The following is a 27,311-nucleotide window of genomic DNA, read 5'->3' on the forward strand; positions in this document are numbered from 1 at the left end:
GAACCAAAGAGAACCAATGGCTTTTAGCTTCAGGAACCTTTGCACCAATCCCAACCTACAGGTAAGGACAATGGGCATTGTTCTAAAGTGTTCAACAGAGGGAACAAACAGGAACCCCTCTATGACCCTGACTGTTCCCTCCCTGGAGAACCCACAGGGACCCAAGTCTGGAAGGCTGGGAGGTTAAGAGAAAAAAATACCCTTGTACCACTGCTCTGACTGAGACACACACCAGAAGAGCAAGTATCTGGGGCAGGGTCAGAAGGGGGATGAAAAAAGAGCAAGGTCAAGATAACTTCACTCTCTGCACAGTTCAAAGCTCTCTCAATAGCATGGTCATTGGCTTCCAGCATTTGAAACAAAATCCCCTTAGTGCAATAATCCCTTCTCTACCTGTAGACCTGAGGAAACCACCATTTGCCAAACTGCAAAGGTCTTTCAGCACTTCTGTCAGCTGCAGGGTAGGCACCACACTTAGACCTCTGACGCTTCTAGCTGTAAAACTCAGTGGAAAAGTAATTAACTTGGCCCTAGAAGATGTCAACAAATGGACTGATTGGAAACCCAGTCCATTGCCATCTGGCTATCTTGGACATTGTTACATTCAGGAAATGATGGTGCAAGTTTGATGTGTTGATGAGACTATCTATGGGGCTGAAGGGCATTATATGTTACGGGGAAGTTCTAAAGGAGACCTTTTGGAAACAAGAGACTCCTACTGTCTTTCTGGAGATCAACCTAACCTAGCAGAACTGCTCCCTACTCAGTTCATCAGCCACCATCTTAGCCAATAGCCTCAAAAAACAACCAGCTAATCAGATTACAACTTCTCTGACTCCTCACCTTACAGTCTGTGACTAACTGGATAACTGGGGATATTAGACCACTTAACTAACCACATTAAATGAAGAATGGGTTCTTTTATTAATAGGTCCTTAATAGCCACTAATTGATCTGACATGTGAAATAGAAGAGGGTTAGATGTGGGAGACTTTTTTTCTTCCTTGAATTTATAAAGGAGGGAAAATAAGAAAGCTCAGATCCTAAATTTAAGAAGCAAATGTGTTATCTGCCTTTTACAGATGAAGAATTTACACAGAATTTACTGACATCCACTGGATAATCTGACCTGGGGCTGGTATAGTTTGGCCTGTATTGTCCAAACTAATATCTGAGAATACTAAATGCCCTGGAAGCAATCTTTCAGCTACATTTCATTAAAACTACATTTGTTCGTGTTTTCTGTCATCCATATAGCAAAATAGCATAGACAGTTTTGCAATTACCTCAATATTAAATTTTCCCATACAATAGCCTGTTATATCTCTTAGAAATCTGAATTTAATTCAAAATCAACTACAGCTCTCCCTCTGGTGAATAAAAATGGGAAAGAGAATTCCTATTAAGTCTCATTTCCTAAACCCAAATAGTTTGACTCCATTTAAAGTGAGAGCAATGCCAAAAGGTGGGGCTGATTAGATGTCCTCCCTCCTGTTTCAAATAGATATTTTATCTAAATTTAGTATGTAAGGAATAGCCTAGATTTCAAGTTCTCATTAACTGGTTTATTTTTAGCACTTTAGCTTGCTCAGTTGAACCCCCTTATTGTAACCAGTTTGTCTTGACAAGTGGCAAGACTGAGGATCTGAAAGGTGGTGACTTAGACAAAAATCACACAAAATCTGCTGTGGAAGAAATGAAATGAAAGACTTTAAATTCTCAGTCTGCTGCTTTGCTTATTGAATCACTCACATTCTGTTGCAGTTAGACACCTCCAGTGACACATTTTCAAAATCCACATTCCATGCCAGTCACTTGCGACACAATAAAGCAGTGGTGTCGATGCAAAGAGCATGATGGGGGGGGGGGGGACACTCCTGCCTTTAAAAACCAGTCTGAAAAAAGGGAGTTGAAGAAAACAAGAATGGAAAAAAACAAAACAAACAAAAAAACCCACAAAGTATGTTCTTTTTTTCCCCTTGCATCTTAAGAATAAAACTCAGATGCCAGGGAAGAGGTGTTTTACTCTTTGGCCAAAAAGAAGCCCTCCCCACAGTTCTCCCCACCAGGAGTGGCTCTGAAAGGATAAATTTTGAGTGGCACTGATTTGCTAATTCCCAGAGCACCAGCAAAATCAGTGGAGCTGACTTTAGAAAAAGCAGCCGTCTATAAAAAAAAAAAGAAAAAGAAAAAGCAGCCGTCTACACAGAGGATTATCCCAGCTACACAGCCCAGTAATTCAAACTAATTTTCTAGTTTGTGGATTACCATAGTCCCTTGTTCCTCCCCTCCCCTCCTGTCCAGCCATTTCATTTCCCATTAGAATTTACAGAGATTGGGTAGAGTTTGAAACCTACAACTAAAAAAAGATTTTTCTTCTTCAAAGGATTTGAATTATTTTCCCTATTTCCCTATCATAAACTAACTGTTCAAAAGACATGCTGAGTTTGTTTTTCATTAGTATAAATTGATGAACATTCTTTTGCAACCCTTTGGGATTCAATTAGTAATACACTTTAAGCCCTGGCCAGTGTGGCTCCATTGGTTAGAGCGTCACCCTATACACAGAAGGGTCACAGGTTCAATTCCCAGTCAGGGCACATACCCAGGTTGCAGGTTCAATCTCTGGTCAGGATATGTACAGGAGGCAATTAATCAATGTTTCTCTCTCACCTCGATGTTTCGGTCTCTGTCCCTCTACCCTCCTCTCTAGAATCAGTGAAAAACATATCCTCAGGTGAGGATTATAAAATATACATTTTAAGATGTAGCCCATTTTGTGCAAAAATCTTGTATAAATATAATGCCCCCTAAAAACTATTAGAGGAAACAGGTACAACTAATAGGATGACCATATAATTTGTTTTCCAAATGGAGACACTTTGAGACTGAAAGGGGGAGTTATTAACGACTCCAAGACTGCAGGTGTAAACCAGGATGAGTAGTCACCCTAAAAATAAGGCAAAATGAGTTGCCCATTCACCAGGGGTGTGGGTAGTAGAGAGAGAGATTACCTGGTCTCCTGGTACGATGTTCCTTCTAATGAAGTCCTCTCCTCTGCACGCCTGGTATATAGGCAAACTCTGCCAACTAGGCTTTCTTTTCCTGATGTGCAGGCAGCTCTGAGAGGCCTGGTGCCTCTAGCAGCATGCTGCTTGTGGGGCTGGCTGGCTGGCTGTCAGCAGCTGTGTGTGTCTAGTTCCCTCATGGGGCCCCTCACAGCCCACCACCCCTCCACCTGGCAGAGTGCCACTGAGGGAAGCATTTTTGTGGCACTGGGCAATAATGTGCCACTTCCTTGCCTCCTGTGATGAGATTAAGTTCCAAGAGACTTCTAGTGCTGGTCCTCAAAAAGGGCATCTGGTTCCACCGCAGACACTCTTAACCTGATGGTGAGCAGCTGGCCACCTCTTATCCCCCCACATCTGATCATGGAACAGAAACAGAAAACATGCTACAAACACTTCCCTTTTCCCCATGGTCAGACACACTGTCCAGCATTGTTTTGCCTTCATTCACCAAGGGGGCACATGCACACCACCTACATTTACTGGCACATGCACACCACCCCATGGTAGGCACTCTGCTAGGCCTGTCACTAATATATTCCACCCCTGGAAAAGCATCTGGCATCTGGAGACCAGTGCTCATTTCTTCAACATCTCCAAGGCGGTAGAGCGGAAGTTTGGGGGGAAAGGCAGAGCTTAGAGCTTATAACTTCACTCTGTTAGTGCGGGGTTTTTTGACCTGGCATGATTGACATTTTGGGCCAGAGAATTTTATGTTGTAGGGCACTGTAGGACGTTCAACAGCATCCCTGGTCTCTACACACTAGATACCAGTAGTGCTCACCCCTGATGACCAAAAATGTCTCCAGATGTCCCTGAAAACAAAAATCGCCCCTGGTCGAGAACCACTGCCTCAGGACATTTGGGTGTGCTTAGGACCAAGCACAGAGAAACTGCCCTCCTTGCCCCTTAATTTTTATTTATTTTTAAGAGGAAGGGAGTGAGAAGTAAGGAGAAATAGAAACATCTATGACAGAGAACATCAATTGGCCACCTCCTGCATGCCCCCCACTAGGGATCAGGCCCACAACCTGGGCATGTGCCCTGACTGGGAATCGAACTGGCAACTTCTTGGTGCACAAGTCGATGCTCCACCACTGAGCCACACCGGCCGGGCCCTCCCTGCCCTTTAGAAGTTTGTGCTTTAGTGCTAGGGAGCAGCTTACAGCTAGGTTGGAAAGACAGAGTATAAATGCCATTCATTCCTCAGGGTTTAAGAACCAGCAAGCAAGCCCCTATGCTCCACAAACACTTTTGAGATGTGCTGGCCTGCACCACTGCAGATTTGCACTACAAAAATGTTTTCAAATGAAGAAGCCCATACTTGCTGATTTAGAGAGCTGCATTACAGTGAAACTCTCTCTACAGCTCTGTGTTTACTATCCCTGTTTCAGTGGCAGAAATCCCTGAAATTCTTAGTCAGGAGCAAGTGAAATGCTGTGTATTACTTCAGAGTGAGAAACACGGGTTCATAGAAAACAAGCGCAGAAGACAGCTACAGCTACAGCTACAGCTACAGCTACAGGCGACTGCTCTGCCCCCCCCCCCCCCCCCCCCCCCGCACTGAGTCGCTGGTGCAGTGCTCACTGCAGTCCCCAGGCAGAAGTGAGGAGAGTCAGGACAGACTGGCATCTTGTGGCAGTGACTTTCCTGGTCCTTCATCTGAATTTAGGGGAAAGTTTTCTCCTACAAAATGACTCCCATGAGCTGTCAAAAAAAAAAAAAAACCCACAACACAACCAAAACCCACTGCCTTCTCAGAGGCCAAGATAGGATGAGGGGTCCAGTGCCTTTGTTGTCTTTGCCTTCACACGCCAGACAGGAGGGCCAAGCCAGAGCCCTGTAGATGCTGCCTCCCATGGGCCCTGAATCTGAGGCACCTGGAAGGGTTATTAGCAGGATTGGAACTCATTCCTCTGCTGGGACTAGATCATAATTACAGTAATTGTCTAACAGAGCTCGGCAGTAGGACTGTTTAATCAGCATCTGACTCCCTTGTGCTCCCAGTCCTCATCACTCAAGGAGAGGAGTGGGATGGCTCTTAAAGAGACAGTGCTCGCCTTTCAGCATTTGGAACAGATGTGCCCTAATTGGTAGAATATATCTAAGTCTCATATGGGCAGGTTGCACTGCCTCCAACAAACCGCCTTGGGCTCTCACTATTCTGGGCCTTCTGCTGGAGGGAATCAGGTCGAGCTGTTGGTGGGCCTGGCTTCCCACACCAACATGGCCACCAGGGAAGGAACACACACAGGGCTAGAATTTCAGGGAAAAATCTAAACTAACTGCCCCTTCCAAACAGATAGTATGAAGAAAAAAGTGCTTGGCTGAAAGGACAGGAAGGAGGGACTCAACAGCCACAAATAATTGTGGCTGGTGGCTTCCCATAACCCAAAGATTACAGAAGCATCTCATGTTCCTGCAGTTCCGGGGGGGGGATCCTTAAAGACTTTCAGGTGGCCTCTTATTAATTTTCATACTCTAGCTTTACCATCTCTCTCTACTTATTATCCAGGCTCCTTTCCCTGCTATGTAAGCACCCCTTGTTTTTCTCCTCCTTTGCTTGTAGAAGTGGACGGGGTATGCCCTTAATGAAAAGGAAGTAAAATTATTCACTCTGTTCACTAAGTCAGGAGCACTGTCTTCTAAAAAATGTGGCTCTTGTTATCCTTCTGAGTATAAATTGTCCATGCTTATTGTCTCTCGAAAGTTGAGGTTAGAACTTCCAGCTCCAAATCCAGCCATGACTACAGTGGAACTAATTTTACCCAAGTTACGTCTCTAATAAGATGCTAGGACTGGCTCCTGCTGCCCTGTTGGAAGCCAGATGCGTGCTTAGGCTTTGCAGCAGTTCCTGAAACAGCTCCTTAGAACTGAGGCAGGGAGTAGATGAAAGATAAGAGGTTAGGGGATTGGGGAGGAGGGGGGACTTCCAGATCAGTTAAGGAAAGAAGGTACAGTGATAAGAATAGGAACAAGAGCACTCATCTACAGTTCAAACAAAGGTTACCTTGAGCTGGGCAACATGCCCTCTACAGAGCTGAGTCCCCGCTGGCAGAGGGCCACCTGGGAGGGGTGGCTTAGGATCAGTGCCCAGGCTTGACTGAGGAAGTCACTATCTCGCACTACAGTGGTTATCTGCTTGGCTTTAGCTGCGTCTCAGCTGGCTACTCACACATAAATCCGCAGATGCCACTCCAGCCCGACTGAGTGCTCCCGCAGCTTCCCAAGGCAGGTCTGGAGCTGATCTGTTTCCATTTCTACCTCCAATCCCACCTTGCAACCTTCCGGCCCACTGTCTACTCACCACTAAATGTTAAGACTACTCAGCAAGAACTAAAGGCATGTAAACAAATTCACAAACACGGAGCTAAATTAATGTCCAATCAGGTTGTTAAAAAGTCATGCTTACTCCTAAGCAAAGCTACCAGAGAGGGAACGAGGTACCTTAGACTTAGTGGTGTGGATTGAAGGCCTAGCGTTCTTTTTTTTTGGGGGGGGGGGGGACCTTGTCTTACAGAGCTTGGAAAAGATCTCTCATGTGAATATATCCTACCAACATCTAAAAACATGTTTATAAAAACCATACTCAGCTCAACTCAAGTTTCCTCAGCTAGAAAATGAGTGTAGCCCAGACAGTGTGGCTCACTGGTTGAGTGTTGACCCATGCACCAAGAGGTCACTGGTTCAGTTCCCAGTCAGGGCACATGCCCAGGTTGTGGGCCTTATCCCCAGTGGGGGGCATGCAGGAGGCAGCCAACTGATGTTCTCTCATCGATGTTTCTCTCTCTCTCTCCCTCCCCCTTCCTCTCTCTCTAAAAATTAAAAAATAAATTAATAGCCTGGCCAGCATGGCTCAGTGGTTGGGTGTCGACCCATGCACCAGGGGGTCATCGGTTTGATTCCTGGTTGGCCAGGTTATGGGCCTGATCCCCAGTGGGGGGCATACAGGAGGTGGCCAGTCGATGTTTCCCTCTCTCTCCCTTTCCCTTCTTCTCTCTCTAAAATCAATAAAGATTAAAAAATAAATAAAATGTAAAAAAAGAAAATGACTGTAATACTTGCTCTGTCCTTCTCATTGGGCACCAAGGTAAAAAATAATGCATGTGAAACTTATGATTTTCATACAAGAAAACTCACCTTCCCCTCCACCCACATACACACGTGCACACACATATTTCCTTCCACCAAATAAAATGAAACCCATGAGCTTGGGATCTGTCATCCTGAGTAACAGGAGATGACTAGACTTGGGCCATGGAAGTAGCTGTTGGAAGAAAGGTGACTTCATCAGGTATAGAACCTACCTCAATCCTAAATTCGAACAAAAAATACTTTCATTTTACACCACAGCTCAGTCCACTCACAGAGGTCACCGGCCATGGTGGCTAGCCCTTAGTACACACAGGGACAGAGCACAACATGAGAGGAGCAAATGGCATTGTCCAGATGGAGAAGGATATCCATTTTTGCTGTTTTTCTGCTAACTCCAGGCCTGTATTATTAGAAAAATTCTTCCCTTCTCCTAAGATGCCCTAACATTCCCTTCCATGGCCTACACTCAACTCTGCATAAGACAGTTGAAGGGATGGTGCGTAGCCTTAGATTAACTGAGGTGCTGTTATATGCACTGCTGTTAATGGATCATTAAAAAGCCAGGAGTCAGAAAAATTGCATTTGTGTCTTTGAATGGCTCCTGCTGTCCCAGCAGCCTACCCTGCTGGCAGAACTAGCTGCTGAGCACCAACTCCAGGAAGAAAAGGAGCGAACAGAAGAAGGCCAACCCAGCTTGCTGTTTTTTGGCTGAGTAGGGAATTGACACAGACCACCTCCGGCTCCTGTCTGGAAGTTTTGAGATCAGAGAGCTTCAGGCACAGCTGGGTTCACAGCTGCACCATTTGGAGCATTGGACTCATTAATATTCATGAGTCATCCCCACCAATCGGCAGAGCGGATGCCATTAGCTTAGCATCTGTCGGGTTTTTGTGAGGGTTGTGTATGGAGTTTTTTTCCCTTTTTAAATGAACTTCTTTTGACATTTTGGATTTGCCTCTGTAGGTTTTCTATCCTCGCCTTGCTCTACTGCACCATATAAAGGAGAGACTCAGGGGAGGCAGGCAGGAAAGAGGGATGAGTCCCAGCCAGGGCTTTGCATCTGCCTGTTGACAAACTTTATTTCTCTTTCAGCACCTGGCACCTCAGACAGGCTGCAAGGATGGAAGCAGCATCAGGTAAATTATACCTAACAAGGTTCATGCCCATAACTGTGAGAAGAGCTGGATCCTGGCTCTTTGGAAGGCAATCCTTCCTCCAGTGGTGCACTTGAGCTGCACACACAATGCAGGAGAGCTGCCGTGCACAGCTCTGAACCATTATTTCCACGCTGATAAATTCATGATTTATGAAAGTAACTACTGCCAGCCTTCATTCCCTCCTTCTCTGCTACAGCTTGTTAGACACAAATTGCAACAACAGTCTTAAATAGTTGAATTTTATTCAGGCCAAAGCCCCTCAACTCTGAACTAAATGCCATGACAGTCCCACAGCATAGGCTGGTAAGAGAGCCCACAGGCAGGGTGGGATGGCCAGAGGAAGGGAGTGGGTGAGAACCACACACAACCCTAAGTGCAGAGCAATGCAGAATGCCAGGGGCACTCATCTCCTACCAGGTCTGGCTCTCAGTGGAGAGGAATTATGGCAGCAGGAGGGCAGAATGCCTCATTGTCTGAACGAAGGCGTGTTGTTTCTCATCTCTACCCCTAGAGCCCTCTCTCCAGAAAGAAACAAAGCCCTTGTGCCCCACTGGACTGAACATACGGCCTCCCTGCCACACAGCAGAGGGACACTGTAGTGGCTGAAGCCCTGGGGGCAGGGAGCTGTTACTAAGGGAGAAGAAAAGGGTTCAAAAAAGAAAGGAGCTCATTCTATTCCTGCAGAAAAGATGGTCACATCTCTGCTTTATAAGCAGAGCAGACAGTGACAGCCCAGGACAGCCTTTTCCAAAACAAAGCTCCCTGAGCTGTTTGCCTTTCCTCTGGCTGTGAACAACCACTTCTCTTTTATGGGTGGCCATGACCTATTTTGTGGGTCTCAGGCCCCAAAGAACCAGGCTGAGGCATTGGGCTATGCAGAAATCCCCAACGACAGGAGTCACAGCACCATTCCACTCAGTGCTATTAGTGGAAGAAAAGCAAGGAGGTGGGAGAATCCATATTCACCACCCTGTCAATTGAAGGAGGTAGCAAAAGGAGACCCTCCCAGAATCAAAGTGCTGCAGCAAAACACAGACAGTGGGAACACAAGTGCACAAGCATTTCTGTTGGGACAATATTCAGTATGGCAGCTTAAATCTGCCACTTACAGGTCCCCAAAACCAGTCACCTGAGGCAGTGCTCCTGGGCCCATTAACAAACATCAAAAGAAACTCAGCTTCCAAGAGAATAAACATGGGACTCTGTTCAAAATCAATAGCCCCTGGACCTTATGCTTAACTTACAAACATGTGCATAGTGTTTACCCCTATGGAGGAAGCTTGAGGAGTCGTCTTGACCAACCTCTATGCAACCAACCTGAACAGAGGCAACAGTGAAACACTAAGCAGCCCAACCTCCCCAACTGTCCTACGCCCAGTCCCACCCAAGTGCCTGCATCTCCTTGCCTGCGTCTTTTCTGTCCACCTCAGAGCAGAACCCCGATCTCAGACCAGAGCTCACTTTTCCAAAATGGTTTCTAATTGACTAGAATCCAAATGTACAGCATGGTCCCCTCCCAAGGACCTCCTCACAGGCTGAGGAGCAGAGGGTCCCTCATCAGGTCTTGCAAAATCACAGCTTGATGGTGAGGTAGGGGGTAGGAGAGGGGGGCTTTCCAAGGAAGGAGCCTCAGAGTCAACAGTAGGAGCCCACACCTCAAAATGGTTCTTTTCTTCCTCAGGAGGCGGTGAGGGAGAACTCCTCCTGCTCGATCTTGGGAAAAAGCAGCAACTAGAAGAGTGGGAAAGGGAACAGGTAAACAAAATGAATGGATAAACACAAGTGAAGACAAACAAAAGGTGGTATATATCCATAGAATGGATTATTATTCAGCCATAAAAAGGAATTCAGTACTGATACACATTACAACATGGATGAACCTTGAAAACATGCTAAATAGAAGGAGCCAGTCACAAAAGACCACATCTCTTACAATTCCATTTGTATGAAATGTCTAGAAGAGATAAATCCAGAGACACAGAAAGTAGATGAGTGGTTGCCAGGGACTAGGGGTTGCAGAAGATGAGAGTCATGCTAATGGGTACAAGATTTCTACTGGGGTGGTGAAAATGTTCTAAAATTGATTATGGTGATTAATAGCTGCACAACTTTGTTAATGAACTAAAAACTACTGAATTGTACACTAAAAAGGTGAAATTTATGGAATGTGAATTGTATCTCAATAAAGTTATTTTTAAAATTTTTTTTTATCCTCACCCGAGGACATTTTTGCTTTTTTTTTTTTTGTTCAGGTAGATTGGGAGGGAGAGAGAGGAACAGAGAGAGAGAGAGAAACATCGATGTGAAAGGAACACATCGAGTGGCTGCCACCCGCACGACCGACCAGGACCGGGGACAAACTGCAACCGAGGTACATGCCCTTAGCGGGAACCGAACCCGGGTCTCTCTGCACCGCAGGTCGACTCTCTAACCGCTGAGCCAAACCGGCCAGGGCGTCAATAAAGTTATTTTAAGGGTGGGGGAATAAAGGACAGAACAAATAAGAAAGCCTTCTCTTCTTTTCTCCCCAGGTATCTATAAGAGAGCCTGCTACCCAGGGATGGGTTAACACAGTCCCTTGTGCATGGAATAAGAGAACCACACACAAAGAGAATAAGGCCTCGTCTGAAAGGCTACAAAGCTGTGACTCTACTTTCTCTATCAAATGGATACCTCACTGACCCAGGTTATAATAATTCTAACTCCCAGTGTCTCAAAAAAGAGAGCTTTAGTTACCTCTTAGGTTGGTCTCCTTTAGCCAAGTGAGGAGAGCCTGGCCTCTCTTCCTGGACCCAGCCGCAGTTTGACATAGCGTAGCGAAGAATGGCATCAGAAACAGTCACGGGGCTTTGGCCCTGGACACAGGCTTCTATCTCTGGTACTGAAAGCTGGCTTTGCAGGAAGAGGTGTAACTGGCTGTCTGACAGGAGGACAACACTCTGCAGGACCCTGGGGCAAACAGGTAGGATAACACACAGCATCACCCTGAAGATTTGTTCTCCCAACCCCATCCATCTCCTGAAGGGCTCTGGCTTGAGTGAGCATGAGGGTATAAGAAAGGGGTCTACTCTAAGTACACCTGTATGTTCAATGAGCCATTCTGTCTATCACCTTCCTCCCTCCCTGCCCCCACCTCAGAAGACAAGTGCTAGCCTGCCATGTCCACTCACTTTTCGAGGAAGTGCTGCAGACCTTGTCGTCGCTTCTCAATGAATTCATCTGAGCTGCCAAAGAAGGTTGACTTCCCAGGAAGTTCAGGTACAGGCCTGTGGAGTCACATAATGTAACACTCAACTTAAGTATAAAATCCGAGACAGTCATTTCAGCCCCTGATCAAGGAAATCCCCTAAAAAGAAGCACAAATCAATACAAATAGCTTTTTTCTTTTCTTTTTTTTTAATCCTCACCGGAGGACATTTTTGCATTTATCTTCAGGTACAGCAGGAGGGAGAGAGGGAGGAAGAGAGAGAGAAACATCAACACGATAGAACCACATCGACTGGCCATCACCCACACAACCCCAACCAGGGCCAGGGACAAACAGCAACTAAAGTACGTGACCCTAGTGGGAACCGAACCCGGGACTCTGTTCTGCGGGCTGATACTCTAACTGCTGAGCCAAACCGGCTAGGGCTACAAACAGCTTTTAATAAGACGTCAGGGGTAGGAAGCTAACAATGACTGACTGCATGCCATATGTCAGGCACTCCGCTAAATATTTTACAAACCTTATTTTATTAATCCTTCCAAAACCCCATGAGAAAGATATTAGTGTTATCATTTTACTAGCAAAGAAATAGAATAAAAAAAGTTGAGAAAAGTTCCCAGTGCCACAGAGCTGGTATTTGAATCAAGTCTATGATTTCAAAACTCCATGCTACTATACTACATTGTTTACAAAACCCACTTCCACCATCAACTGTTATTTTTATTTATTTACTTATTTTTATCTGAGGATGTGTCTATTGATTTTACAGAGAGAGGAAAACAGGGAGACAGAGAGAGAGAGAAACATCAATGTGAGAGAAATAGCGATGATTTGCCTCTCGTACACACCCTGACCAGGGATCAAACATGCAACCTAGGCATATGCCCTGACCAGGAATCGAACCCACAACCTTTTGGTGTATGAGACAACACTCCAATCAACTGAGCCACCCAGCCAGGGCTCAACTGTTATTTTTAAAAAGGAGAAACTTGTCTGGCCAGTGTGGCTTAGTGGATTGAGCATTGTCCCATGGACTGAGAGGTCCTGGTTCGATTCCTGGTCAGGGCACGTGCCTGGGTTGCGGGCTCAATCCCCAGCAGGGGGTGTGTGGGAGGCAACTGACTAATGTTTCTCTCTCACATCAATGCTTCTCTCTCCCTCCCCCTTCCTCCCTCTTAAAAAAAGCAATGAAAAAAAATTGAAAATAGCCCTGGCTGGTTTGGCTCAGCAGTTAGAGCATCAGCCTGCGAACCAGAGAGACCTGGGTTCAGTTCCCACTTAGGGCACGTACCTCAGTTGCAGTTTGTCCCTGCCCGGTTGGGGTTGTGTGGGTGGCAACCACTCAATGTTTCTCTCTCACATCGATGTTTCTCTCTCTCTCTCTCTTCCTCCTTCTCTCCCTCCGCTCTATCTGAAGATAAATGCAAAAATGTCCTCGGGTGAATATAAAAAAAAAAAATTGAAAATAAATAAAAGGGAGAAACTTAAGACATAGAGACATGGAGAATGCTGGGTCCTTGTATGTAAATTAAGACTACTTATTTCAGCCATACCAGAGTGGCTCAGTTGGTTGAGCATCATCCCATGCACCAAAAGGTGGCCAGTTCAATTCCCAGTCAGGGCACATACCTAGGTTTTGGGTTTGATCCCCAGTTGGGGAGTGTATAGAAGGCAACGGATCAATGTTTCTCTCTCATATCAATGTTTCTTTCTCTCTCTCTCTCTCTCTCTCTCTCTCCCTTCCTTTCTCTAAGTATGCCCTTGGGTGAGGATAAAATAAATAAAAGAAAAACTTGAGCTAAAATATTTTAAAAGATTAAGAAAAAAAAAAGACTACCTATGCCAGTCGCAGAAAGTCACACACTTGGAATTTTCTAAAAGTAGATGAGCTGTCATCTACAAACTCTCTAAACCTCCTTAGCCTCTCTTATGAAGCTGCGCACAAAACTTTTAAAAAATAGCAGCAAGGCCCTGGCCAGTTCGCCTTAGTGGTTGAGCATCGGCCTGCAAACCAGAGAGTCCCGGGTTCGGTTCCTGCTAGGGGCATGTACCACAAAAAAAATTAAAAAATAAAAATAAAAAATAGCAGCAAGGCCAGAGATGTACAATTTGTCAGGGGAATTTCCAGCTGGCTTATGAGGGCCTGACCCATGACAATGGCCTCAGTCCCACATGGTCACTAACTGGCTAGGTCATCAACAGACCATCGGTCACCAGAGCATTCAAAGACCACTCTGTGGTAGAATCACTGTTCTACACTGTGTCTAGTTTTAGGACTAATTTGGGAGGTATAAGTGAGGAATGAATAATACTCTTTCCTAAGGCCCTCAGTCTGTTGTGTCTCTAGGAAAAGGTCTTCGCATACACACACACACACACACACACACACACGACAATTTTTACATGTCAAATGGATAGGATCATCACCTGTCAAATAAATCCAGGAGCTAAAAAGTTTCTGATAACCAGTGATAAGCACATTTAAAATGCTGGCAGTACATTTGTTTAGCCCTAGACTAATATGCATACAAGAAAAGGAAAATAAATATTTTTGATATTTCTATGGCACTGTTAGGTCAAAATACTAGAATTAAAAACTCTGTCTTGTCCAGCTAGTGTGGCTCAATGGTTGAGCATCAACCCATGCACCAAGAAGTCGCTGGTTTGATTCCCAGTCAGGACACATGCCCAGGTTGTGGGCCTAATCCCCAATGGGGGGCATGCAGGAGGCGGCCAATCAATGTTCTCTCTCATTGATGTTTCTATCTCTCTCTCCCTCTCACTTCCTCTCTCTCTAAAATTAGTAAAGAAAAAAAATAAAATAAAAAATTAAAAGATAAAATTTTTTTAAAAAAAGAACTGTTTTTCTGGACAGTATTATCCTAAGTGAAACAAGTCAATCAGAGAAAGACAAATATCACATGATCTCATTTATTTGTGGAATATAATGAACAAAACAAGTTGACGAACAAAATAGACTCAGAAACCTAGAAGTAGGGTATAGACTGACAAACCTCAGAAGAGGAGGATGGGGAGCGGGGGAAAAACCACAGAACTTACATGCCTGTATGCATAACCATGGACATAGACAAAAATGCTGGAGAGGGAGACTGGGAGAAGGGTATCAATGAGGGAAAAAGGAGTAACATCTATAACAAAAATAAAATAAATAAAAATAAAAAGAACTTTGTCTTTACTTTTCTTCACTGATTTAAAAACATAATTTAAGAACACATTTCTCAGTTTCCTTAGTGCCTGGCATGTTGCCAAGTTTTCCTCATTGTAAACTGTAATTCCCAAGTAAGTATCTAAAAAGCCAGTCTCAGGCTCAAGAAGGAAGCAAGAGCAGACTCACACTAAACCAGCATTTCTCTGTAGCTGCTTTCTCAACCATACGAATTCACGGTAGCGGCGACGCACACAGGACGTCTTGGCAGTAAAGGCCTTGCTGTTGGTCTACAGGAGAACGTATGTGAAAGGGTTTACTGGGAAAAGACCAAGATCACATGAACTCCCCATCACCACTCTCACTGAGGGTCTAAGCCACTAGGCCACAATCCTGATCAGGGGCTCCAACTAGACCCAGATACCACCAGGCAGCCTGCAAGCAACTCTTAGGCATACCCCAAGCTCTTGTTCCTTTCCTCCCTCCTTTTCTTCTGTCTTGGGTCTGTCAAAAACATTCACAAACAGGTCCTGCCCTCAGCACTATCCCTTAGCCCTGGAGAATGTTGACCCCCAATATAGAAGTTTGATGCACTTACATGGAGGAAGATCTTATAATCCACATAAGAATTCCAGGAGCCTTCATTCTGCACTCGGGGGTCCTGAACACGCACAGTGATCACCTCCTGGAGGTAAGAAATGTTCCTTCAGCTTCAACTCAGCCATACAGTAAGGCAGCTTTGACAACACAGGTTGTCAGATTTTTCCAAACAGACAGCATCAACTTTCATTCATTTGTCCATTTATTCATTAAATTGAACAAATATTTACTGGCCCAGTTTGTGTCAGGCACTGTTCTAAGAACGTGAACAAGAGACAAAATCCTTGCTCTCGTGAAGCTACACTCTAGCACATTTTTTTTTTTGGTACGTGCCCCTAGCGGGAACCAAACCTGGGACTCTCTGGTCCACAGGCCAATGCTCCAACCGCTGAGCCAAACCGGCCAGGGCCACTCTAGTACATTCTAAGAAATGGAAAAGTTAATCAAAAATGGAACCTCATTTCCCAGAAATGCCTTTACTACTATTTCCTTCTCCTGGCTTTATTTTGAGCTATCAGAACCACCAAGGTATTACTGTCAGAACAATACAAAGCAATGATTTGTATCTTCTCCCAAATCCCCTCAAACTTTTACCTACCTGTTCTGTGGAGACCACATGCTTACCTCTTGCTCTTGGTTCTCCAACATCCTACACCAAAAGCCCATTGGAAGAAAACATCTGGTGAGGGACAAATGACAAGGGAACAATCGTGGTTAGTGTGCTTCTATTTTTATTACTCTTTACCAGGGCAAAACCCTGAAAAACTTTAATCAACCCCCCTGGGGAAACCCAGGCACTTTTCTTATTCTTATGTAAAATTTATGAGGAAGCAAAAAAATTCCACCACCTTGGTTCCATGACAGCTACAAGCCCTGGGGGATTTGCCTTCCTTTTTCAGACCATGGCCAAGACCTTTAACTAGGCTACCTCTAGCCACAGCATGTTTGGGTCTGTGCAGTGTTCTGTCTCAAGCAGCCAGAACACAGAGGTCTGGTTTTTTGTAAATCCTTTCTGCCCGAAGACTGCAGGCAAAGCAGTGTATTGTGGGGACACACAGCACAGCTGAACAAGTGAGCCTAATATCGCCCCCTCCCGGCTGTTCAGAGACAGCCAAGCCTCCCAAAACACGAAGGCTCCTAAGTGTCTCTTTGTCTTGCTAACCACAGGCACCTCCCCAGAGGTAAATCAGAGCTAGAGAGCACAAGAGCACCTGAATGGGTTGCCCAGTTTTGACCTTCCCTTATCTAAACTGTTGTCCAGAACCCAAGCCAAAAGTTCTAATTATTTCCTTGCTGAACATGTACCTTTGCCCAAACACCCCACAGCTGCACAGGTCGATTCAGGATGTTTTCCACTCCTTTGTAAAGATTCATTAAAGCCTAAGCTGCTGATTTCCCCCAATGTGGCAGTTTACATGTGCAGTGACATTGCCCACTGTGACAAGGGGACCATGAAGGTTGCAGCACAGGGTTACTCAAGTCCAAAGGGGCCCATGATGTCACCTTCTGTTAAAATACAGCACTAATCTTATTACTCCTAGAACCACTCCAATAGTATCCACCCTGGCTGCCACCTGCACCCCCTTCTCCTCTCTTAAGAGCAGAACAATAAGGTTTAATTTCCCTTTTCAATTTACCTTGAAATGAAAACTGACTTCAGCCGATATGTACTGCCAACAAATGATCCAGGCTGGCTCTTGGGAAAACAAGACTATCTCTAAGATCTCCCTCTCCTTCCCCCAGACCCATTCACACCCACTCATTTTTACAGTCCCACAATTAATTTTAAACACATTCCCTTATTAGTTCTGCCTTACCATTAGAAGAGTATGTAATGAGTTTCCTTCTATCTTATGCTTTGCTAACACAGGCAAATGTTTCAAGAGAAGGGGAACTCATTTACACCACAAAATTAGCAGAGCAAACAGCTTTTCCAATTCTTTCCAGCATGCCAAAAGGTCTCTCCACACACAGACACTACACTCAGAGACAAAGCTGCATGGTATATGACAAAATTGGGCTATACCATTAAGCAAACTGAAGGTTTTATGACTGCAATACCATCTTAAATAGTATTCTTGCTGACAATCTAATTTTTAATCTGATGCAGTCACCACTGCAAAGGGGTCCTGAACTGAAACGTAGGCCATTCCAATGCCACAACAACCGATGTATAAAATCCTGATGTATGTAGTCAAATGGCTGTGACCAAAAAGAACAGGCGGATTCACTGTAAACAATTAACCTCCTCAGATTTAAAAATATTTCTCTTCTTTTCAGGCATTTGATAAACTGCCAGCACAGGAGCAGAGTTAAAAGATTCTGAAGCCCTGGTCGGTTTGGCTCAGCGGTTAGAGTGTCGGCCTCTGGACCAGAGAGTCCTAGGTTCAGTTCCCGCTAGGGGCACGTACCAAAATAATAATAATAATAATAAAAGATTCTGAAGTGTCTTTTCACAAAAGTAACAACAGGAACGATGATATCAAGGAAGTCATAGTCATCCACAAGTTCAGTGGAGTTCACACATCTCCTGTACCTTGAAAGGTTTGCCAAATTAAGGACTAAAATTTAGTAACTAAGTGGTCATCACTCTCTTGAATGCAAGAAGAGTTCGCCTAGGGCTCTGCACCACCTCCACATGCAAGTTCCACTCCTTTCCTTTGGGGCTAATACTGCTTAGAAACAAAAAGCTATAAACTGGCTTTTAAAAAATCCTAGGACCCCCAAAATGCTGTGTACTTAAATCTAAATTTGAAGGGCACTAAGAAAGTTCCAGTTGTAACTTTCCTTAAAAACACTGTAACAAATACAAAAACTTGAAGTAGACTTGAAGTAATAATTTCTAACAACTACTATTCTCCATTAGCTTCCTCCCCATAACGCTACTCCTGAGGAGGAAATGAAGCTCAGTTCTCTGGAGGGGAAGAAGGAAGTTAACTTTAGCTCAATTATTGGGGAGATGGATCCATGTCATCCAAATAAGGACAGTCAGTGATTATCTCAGCTACTTATGCAACTCAGCGTTAACTCCACTTCGTGGGCTCTTTCAATCACATCTTTCTTTTACCTTCTCCACCTGAACCAGCACCAATAACTTCTGGGAGAACCTAGTTGTTTGCTGTTTACAAAGTAGATTCCTTGTAAAGCATTCCAATGTCCTAACAAGTCAAAGCTTTAGCTTTCATTTAAACTACTTCAAGACACAGGTTAAAAGAACAATCAGGTGATAAAAGTACATTGAGCCACCTAGACTTTCATCCATTCTTATTCTTTTTTTTTTTTTTTTTATCCTCACCCGAGGACATTTTCCATTTTTTGTTCAGGTAGAGTGGGAGGGAGAGAGAGGAACAGAGAGAGAGAGAGAAACATCGATGTGAAAGGAACACATCGAGTGGCTGCCACCCGCACAACCGACCAGGGCCGGGGACAAACTGCAACCGAGGTTCGCGCCCTTAGCGGGAACCGAACCCGGGTCTCTCAGGACCGCAGGCCGACGCTCTAACCGCTGAGCCAAACTGGCCAGGGCCCATTCTTAATCTTGAGCCAGATGCCAACTCAAGAAGCTCTTCTTCCTAAAAACCCACAGGTTGTAGAGGAAGCTTCCCCTGTCTGACCAACCTCGGTGTGTTCTCAACCAACCAGCTGTGCTCCATTCTTTTGTCCCTCTGTAATTTGTCATTCCTTCCACTTGGAAGGTAAGTCACAAAAGCTACCACAATCTAGTGCAAGAGACTCCTGTGTTCTGGTAAAAATACTTGCCAATACCCCTACTCCTAGCCCTTTGGGTAAATGTCCCCAAACTCTTTGAGTCTGGCCACTCCCCTCCATTCTTTACGGACTAGGAGCAAAGGGCCACTTGATCCTTACTCTCCTTTGCCTATTAAGCTTGGGGAGTGGGAAGAAATGATGCTTTATACTTCTTTAAAAATAAAGGAAAGATCCTAGCTCAGTTGGTTAGAGCCATCCTGATAGGCCAAGGTTGCGGGTTCCATCAGGGGTTGGGGCACATACAAGAAAACCAATAAATGCATAAATAAGTGGAACAACAAATCGATGTTTTCTCTCTCTTGCTCTCCCTTCCTCTCTCTCTCAAATCAATAAAAAATAATAAAAATAAAAATAAATGGAAAAGCCGGATTTCCTTCCCTGGATCCTGAACAAGTATCCACCTTTATCCCAAAGATGAAACACCCCCTAGGATGTCAAGCAAAGTCCCCACCCCAAGCGCCACTACTAAAGCTTAAGCCTGCAGCCCGCACATCAGCAGCACCCATTTGCCACAGCCGCAGCCCCGCCCACGACCCCTCACCTGAGAGCAGCACCCACTCGCCACAGCGACACCGCCAGCGCCCCACCACATAGCCACTCTAGGCTTCTCCTTCCGGGTGAGTGGTTAGTGCCCCAGTGCACGACGGGAGACAGCTCCTGACACTCCAATCCCGGGTGCCCAGGACGCCCCGCCCCTGCAAGCCCGAGCTCTTAGTGGCGATCGCGCTTCCCCCGAGGCGCTCTCGATCCCACCCAGGCCCTGGCGGCAGTCGGGATGCTACACGGTTCACCGCGGGTGCTGGTGCTGCAAAGTGGACGCCGGTGAGGGACGACCTAGAGACTCTGACATCCAATCCACGGCTGCGTCCCGCCCACCGTTGTCAGACCCGCCAATCAGCGGCCAGGGAGCCTCATTAACGGTGTGAAAGAGGGTCCCCGGAGCTGAGCGGTGAAAGGAGGTTGTCACCTAGCTTTCTATTCTGCAAAGCTTGGTCTTGAGTATAGCGGGGTCGGGAAAGAAAGCACCCGGGTTCCTAGAGCCTCGCAAAGTCCTCAGTTGAACCGGGAGGTTGCAGTTCCCCGAAAGAATTTTCAAGAAAACTCTAGTGCAGGTTCGTAAAACCACAAATTGGCAGAGCACAAACCGGAACTGAGATGGTTCAGCAACTTAGTTTTGCTCCCCGAAACTAACCCAAAGAAGGATGGTGCAGCTGGTTAGTGAGAAAGAACAATCCGTTGAATATGAGGAAGACTTTTTTTATTAATCATCGCCCAAGGAGATAGATAGATAGATAGATAGATAGATAGATAGATAGATAGATAGATAGATTTGTATCCTCGCTGGAGGACACTTTTGCATTTATCTTCAGATAGAGCGGAAGGGAGAGAGGGAGGAAGAGAGAGAAAGAAACATCGATGTGAGAGAGACACATCCACTGATTGTCGCCCACACAACCCCAAGCAGGGCTGGGGACAAACTGTAACTGAGGTAATACCCTTAATGGGAACCGAACCCGGGTCTCTCTTGTCCATGGGCCAACACTCCAAACACTGGGCCAAACCAGCCAGGGCTGAAGGCTTTTTTATGTTGTTGAAATGTCTTTTAACGACCAGTTTAACAATTATGTTGGCAAAGATAGTATCAAGGGAAAAGTTATGGTCACAAATACAGGCTCTAGGGCTAAGTGCTAGGTACTATACCCAGCATTACACTGACCCTGTGGCCTTAAACTGGTCCTAAGTCTTTGTAAGTCTTAATTTCCTCATCTGTAAAGTGGAGATTATTGAACATAATTCAAAGCAGCTTTTCTCGAACTTGTCTCAAGATCAGTTTGCATCCCTAAAAATGATTAAGGGCCCTAAGGAGCTTTTGTTTATGTAGGATAGTCACCAAATTAGAAATTAAAATTGAGAAATTTAAAAACATTTATTTGGGTGGTGAACACACAATACAATATATAGGTAATGTATTATAGAATTGTACACCTGAAACCTATATAATTCTGTTAACCAATGTCACCACAATAAATTCAATAAAAAGTTTTAAAAACATTTGTTAATTTACCTAAAGTAATAATGATAAACCATTATATGCTAAGATGATATATTTTATGAACTGTAACTACACTTTTTTTTTTTTTTTTTTTTTTTTATCCTCATCCGAGGATATTTTTCCATTTTTTTGTACAGATAGAGTGGGAGGGAGAGAGAGGAAGGGAGAGAGAGAGAGAAACATCGACGTGAAGGGACACATCGAGTGGCTGCCACCCGCACGACCAACCAGGGCCGGGGACAAACTGCAACCGAAGTACGTGCCCTTAGCGGGAACCGAACCCGGGTCTCTCCAGACCGCAAGCCGACGCTTTAACCGCTGAGCCAAACTGGTCAGGGCCACTTTTTTTTTTTTAATCCTCACCCGAGATACTTTTCCATTCATCCTCAGATTGAGTGGAGGGAGGGAGAGAGAGAGAGAAACATCGATGTGAAAGAGACACATCGACTGGCTGCCTCCTGCATGACCCCAACCAGGGCTGGGGACCAAACTGCAACCGAGGTCGATGCCCCTGACCAGAATCAAACCCATTACACTTTGGTCCACAGGCCAACACTCTAACCACTGAGCCAAACTGGCCAGGATTAACTACACTTCTTTTTTTTTTTTTTGTACAGATAGAGTGGGAAGGAGAGAGAGAAAGGGAGAGAGAGAGAGAAACATCGACGTGAAGAGACACATCGAGTGGCTGCCGCACGACCAACCAGGGCCGGGGACAAACTTGCAACCGAAGTACGTGCCCTTAGCGGGAACCGAACCCGGGTCTCTCCGGACCGCAGGCGGACACTCTAACCGCTGAGCCAAACTGGCCAGGGCTTAACTACACTTTTTTAAACAAAAATTATTGACTAGAGTGACATTGTATTATAATTTTTCAAATTTTTTTAGTGTCTGGCTTAATAGAAGACAGCTGAATTCTCATATTTGCTTCTCCATTCTTTGATGTACTATGTTATTTTGGTCTAGAAAATGAAGAAAATCCTGTCTCACAGATTTTTTTTTTAGTCTTCTCCAATTACTGTGGATACCCTTCTTTGATACTAGCAAAATTCAACAAATGGTAGTTTCTTTTTTTTTCCTTTTATTTATTTATTTTTTATTGATTAATTTTTGTTACAGATGATTCTCCTTTTTTCCCCCACTGATTCCCCCCACCCACTCCCCTCCCTACCCCTTCCCAGATTGTTGTCCATGTCCACTGTTTATGCATACATCAAATGGTAGTTTCTTAAAGGTTACTTGCAGTGGGGTATCCGAAACCATTTGGGAAATACTGGTGTCCTGAGTTATGCAGATTTTCCAAATATTGATGCATTTTATTTTATTTTTTAAATATGCTTTTATTGATTTTTTTTTTTTTTTTTAGAGAGAGAGGAAGGGACAGAGATAGAAACATTGATGTGAGAGAGATACATTGATTGGCTGCCTTCTGCACACCCCCTACTGGGGATCGAGCCTGCAACCCAGGCATGTGCCCTGACCAGGAATCGAACCGGGAGCTCTCGGTCCATGGGACGATGCTCAATTGATGCATTTTATTATTCAATATTTTAAAAATCACATTTATTAAAATCATCATTAATGTCACCATCATTTTGGTGAATACCATATTTTCCAAAGTTATAAATTTGTCTTGAAAGCTCAAATGGTGAAATAGAAACACTTTTAGTCATTTTCCTTGAAGTGGCAGACTCATTCAAATATTCAAGTCTGAATAACCATAATTTTTCTCAGTCATTCTTTCAAATAAAAGTATTCATTTCAAATACTTCAAATGAAGCATTTCTTTCATAGACTTTAGTAAGCAGCAAAGTGCTTTATGTACATCTTCCATTTCATCACAGAGAACATTAAAAAGACATATACTCTAGGAAAGAGATTTCATAAAGTTCATAATTTGTACTACGAAGGATAGTCTTAAGTGAAAGTGGTCTTTTAATTTTTTTTTGCATAGGTGCAGCCATGAAGAATGCAACTCTACTATAAGTTGATGCTCCGCTGCCTTGATTCATGCTAAGGTGCCAGCACTTTTACCCACTGTTACTTTTGTACCATCAGTGAAAATGTCAACACAATGGAAAAGATCAAGTAATGTCTTAATAGTATTAGGAAAATAGTTTTGACCATGCAGACCTCTCTCAAACCATCCCAGACACCCTCAGACTCTATGGACTACACTTGGAGAACCACAGAGTATATCTGCAGTATGTATCCATTCATTCAACAAATATTTATTGAGCCCTTTCTATGGACTGAGTACTGTTTTAGGTATCAACAATAAAGCAGTGAGCCAAAAAGTAAAATATGCTAACCTCCTGGAGCTTATATTTTAAAGAATATATGGCCTTACCCACCTGGAATATTACTCAATAAATGTTTTTAATAAATGTATTAAATAATTTGAATGTAATATAGGTTTCACAAACAGGTGGTGCCCTATCTTCAGTGAGCTTATTTTTCAACAACAATTTCCAACACTTGATAATGAGACCAATTCTCATCATACCAGAAATGCTAGCAAATCATATAAGTAACTCTCCAAGCAGTGATCCCTGCATTTGAGAAAACTAATCAATGTCAGGGCTATGGATGCATGATTTGAGAAGTGTAAGTTTTAATTACCACCTGGAAGTCACGTGAGAATCAGAGACTGACCAGGGGAAGTAAGAATCTTAAGTATATTTGCCTCTTAAAAGAGTGCTTGTTAACCCCAAGTGAATACATCTTTAACAATAGAATTTCAAAGTAGTAATCAAAATACACAAAGGCTTTCACACCCATTAGGAAGGCTACTATAAAGAAAAACTGAAAGCAACAAACTGGGAGAAATCCAAACCCTTGTGCACTGTTGGTGGGAATGTAAAATGGTGCAGCCACTGTGGAAAACAGTATGGCACTTTCTAAAAAAATTAAAAATAGAATTACCATATGATTCAGCAATTCCACTTCTGAATATATAACCAAAAGTACTGAAAATGGGGTCTCTCAAACACATACAGTATGTATATCCACATTCATAGCAGCATTATTCACAATGGCGAAAATGTGGAAGTGCCCAGCCGGTGTGGCTCAGTGGTTAAGCATCGACCCATGCACCAAGAGGTCGCCAGTTTGATTCCCAGTCAGGCACATGCCCAGGTTGTGGGCCCGATCCCTGCAGGAGGTGGCAGATCAATGTTCTCTCTCATCGATGTTTCTGTCTCTTTCTCCCTCTCCTTTGCCCTCTCTCTAAAATCAATAAAGAAAAAAAAAATGTGGAAGCAACTCAAGTGTCCAACAATAAATGAATGGATAAGCAAAATGTGATATATACATACAATGGGATATTCTTCAGCCTTCAAAAGGGAGGAAATTTTGATGTATACTACAACATATGTCCATATGAACCTTGAGAACATTATGTTAAATGAAATAAGGCAGTCTCAAAAAGACAAATGCTATGATTTCCCTTCTATGACATACTTAGAGTAGTCAGAATCATAGAAACAGAAAGGAGGGTGGTGGTTACAAGGGGCTGGGGGGAGGGAGGAATGGGGAGTTATTGTTTAACGGGTATAGAGTTTCAATTTGACAAGATGAAAAGAGTTACAGAGATGAGTGGTGGTGATAGTTGTACAACATTATGAATGTATTTAATACCATTGAACTCTACACATAGAAATGGTTAAGATGGCAACAAAAATGATTTTGAGAGAGAGAGAGAGATTGATTTGTTGTTCCACTTATTTGTGCTTCTATTGGTTGCTTCTTAGATGTGTCCTGACTGAGGGTGAACCCACAACAAACTGAGCTAACCAGCCAGGGCCCCTCCACTCTTTAAATGACATCTCAGAAGCAGCTTTCTACTATATCTGAAATAGCTACTGTTTAATGAGTGCCAGCTATATACCATTTCTTTACACATGACTGTTAACCCTACAGAAATGCTGCAAAATAGGTCTTAAATAATATTTCCATGTTTTAGATTTTTATGGAGGCCAAGGCACAGAGTTACACAGCAGGCAAATAGTAGAGACAGAATTGAATCCAGTTTAGCCAGATTCAAAGCTTTTGTTCTTTTTTTCAACATCATACTTCCTCCCTTCCCCACGTTACTTGTGATTTTAGAAACTTCATGATAGACACATTTCCTGTGGGCATGAGCAACATCACCTCAAATGTTGTCTTGAGCAAGGTTATTATGATTGAGTTGCCATTACCCTTAGAAACAAAAGAAGCCCTGAGGGTCTGACTTAAAATGCTGCCATTCTCCTGGGAAGAGAAAAGAACTAAACCCATTTAATCCCAAAAGACTTTCAAAAAAGACCTTGTTACTGCAGAGACTTTAGACTTGACAGTTTGATATCCCTCCCTGGCAGAATTTCAGAATAAATTATTAATAAGAAGCTTTAGCCCTGTCCGGGTTTGGCTCAGCGGTTAGAGTTTCGGCCCGAGGACCAGAGAGACCCAGGTTCGGTTCCTGATAAGGGCATGTACCTCGGTTGCAGTTTGTCCCCAGCCCAGCTGGGGTCGTGTGGGTGGCAGCCAGTCTATGTGTCTCTCTCACATGGATGTTTCTCTCTCTCTCTCTTTCTCCCATTCTCCCTCCCGCTCTATCTGAAAATGAACGCAAAAAAAAAAAAAAAGAAGAAGAAGCTTTAGCCTTGGCCAGTTTTGCTCAGTGGTTAGAGAGTCAACCTGCAGACCAGAGTCTTGGGTTCAATTCCAATTACGGGCACATACCTCAGTTGCCGTTGGGTCCCCTGCCTGATCAAGGTTGTGCGGGAGGCAACCAGTCAACATGTCTCTCTCTCATCGATGTTTCTCTCTCTCTTTCTCCCCATCCCTCTCTTCCTCTTTCAATTCTGTCTGAAAATAGATGGAAAAATATCCTTAGGTGAGGATTAAAAATAATAATAATAAGAGAGCTTTAAATTGATTGCAGGTTAGCATAAAAAAGAGAAGGTGACCTTTAACTCCTTTTATTCAAGAGTGGTATAGAGCACCAGGACAATGATGGCCCCCTCTACTTTGAAATATGTATATAAGAGCCAGAATTTACTAATTATATGTGCTAGATCTGAAACTTGTCCTATGATGTACAGTTTAAGAAAATGGTCACATTGAGCCCAGCTGGTGTGGCTTAATGGTTTAGTGTCGACCCATGCACCAAGAGGTCACTGATTTGATTCCTGGTCAGGACACATGCCCAGGTTGTGTGCCAAATCCACAGTGTGAGGCATACAGGAGGCAGCCAATCAATGTTCTCTCTCATCGATGTTGCTCTCCTTTCTCCCTTCCTCTCTCTTTACAATCAATAAAGAAAAAAAAATTTTTATTGTTGTTTTTTTATCCTCACCCAAGGACATTTTTGTATTTATCTTCAGATAGAACAGGAGGGAGAGAGGAAGGAAGAGAGAGAGAGAGAAACGTCAATGTGAGAGAGACACATCGACTGGTTGCCACCCACACGCCCCCAACCAGAGCCAGAGACAAACTGCAACTGAGTTACGTGCCCTTAGCGGGAACTGAACCCGGGACTCTCTGGTCCACGGGCCGATGCTCTAACTGCTGAGCCAAACTGACCGGGACAAAGAAAAATATTTTTTAAAAAAAGAAAAAAAATGGACACATTGAGCCTACAAATGTGAACACTTAGGGAACATAAAGGCTGAATTTGAATATTAGAAGGACGAAAGGAAAGAGGACTTAGGTTTACAGAACAGAACTGTATGCAGCTACAGAAGCCGGAAGTAGAGGAAATTGCTGCCATTACATGGGGAAGCAGAATTCAGTTCAATATGAGGAACTGAGGATGGCAGTATTTTATGCAGGCAGGAATATGGTTTGGGAGTTAGCCAGAAATAACATCACATCTTGATTCCACCACTTTCTTACTGGATACAAAATGGAAATCATAATTACTACCTCCCAGGTGTGTTGGATTAAATACCATTAATTAAAGACTTGAAACAAAATTCCCAGCACTGGGGTAAGCACTCAATAATAGTAGCTAATACTACAACTAATTTTCTTATAATTAAAGTTATTAAAAACAAAATAGGACGCTTCACGGGGAGTGAGTAGATAAATTTTTGCCTCTTCATGGACACCCAACCCGATGTCTCAGGAAGAATTGCTCTCTTTTCTGTGCTCTCACAGCCCTTTAGCAAAACTCTGTTAGACAGTCCAGGGACTTGGGCCCAGGAACAGAAAA

At 43.9% G+C, this 27,311-nt stretch overlaps 1 protein-coding gene across 1 annotated transcript; it reads right to left on the bottom strand.

The window, feature by feature from the left end:
* Positions 1 to 7,692: 7,692 nt before the first annotated feature.
* SNX11 (sorting nexin 11) lies at positions 7,693 to 19,794 on the bottom strand. The gene is made up of 7 exons (XM_036269887.1): positions 19,604 to 19,794; positions 15,919 to 15,973; positions 15,293 to 15,379; positions 14,884 to 14,984; positions 11,491 to 11,586; positions 11,057 to 11,269; positions 7,693 to 10,051 (listed from the first exon to the last, which is right to left on the bottom strand). Exons 2-7 carry the CDS (start codon positions 15,958 to 15,960, stop codon positions 9,778 to 9,780), a joined length of 813 nt encoding a protein of 270 aa, XP_036125780.1. The 5' UTR covers positions 15,961 to 15,973; positions 19,604 to 19,794; the 3' UTR covers positions 7,693 to 9,777.
* Positions 19,795 to 27,311: the final 7,517 nt, after the last annotated feature.

Source organism: Molossus molossus, unplaced genomic scaffold (assembly GCF_014108415.1).
Source record: "Molossus molossus isolate mMolMol1 unplaced genomic scaffold, mMolMol1.p scaffold_m16_p_19, whole genome shotgun sequence".
Lineage (NCBI taxonomy): Eukaryota > Metazoa > Chordata > Mammalia > Chiroptera > Molossidae > Molossus > Molossus molossus.

Excerpts from the sequence above, each read along its gene's own strand:
- SNX11 (XM_036269887.1), bottom strand. The coding sequence starts at position 15,960 with ATGGGCTTTTGGTGTAGGATGTTGGAGAACCAAGAGCAAGAG. Across the intron at positions 11,587-14,883 it reads CAGAGAAATGCTGGTTTAGT|GCCTGTACCTGAACTTCCTG; the intron begins GTGAGTCTGCTC and ends GTGACTCCACAG. Across the intron at positions 10,052-11,056 it reads AAAGGAGACCAACCTAAGAG|TTGCTGCTTTTTCCCAAGAT; the intron begins GTAACTAAAGCT and ends CCACTCTTCTAG.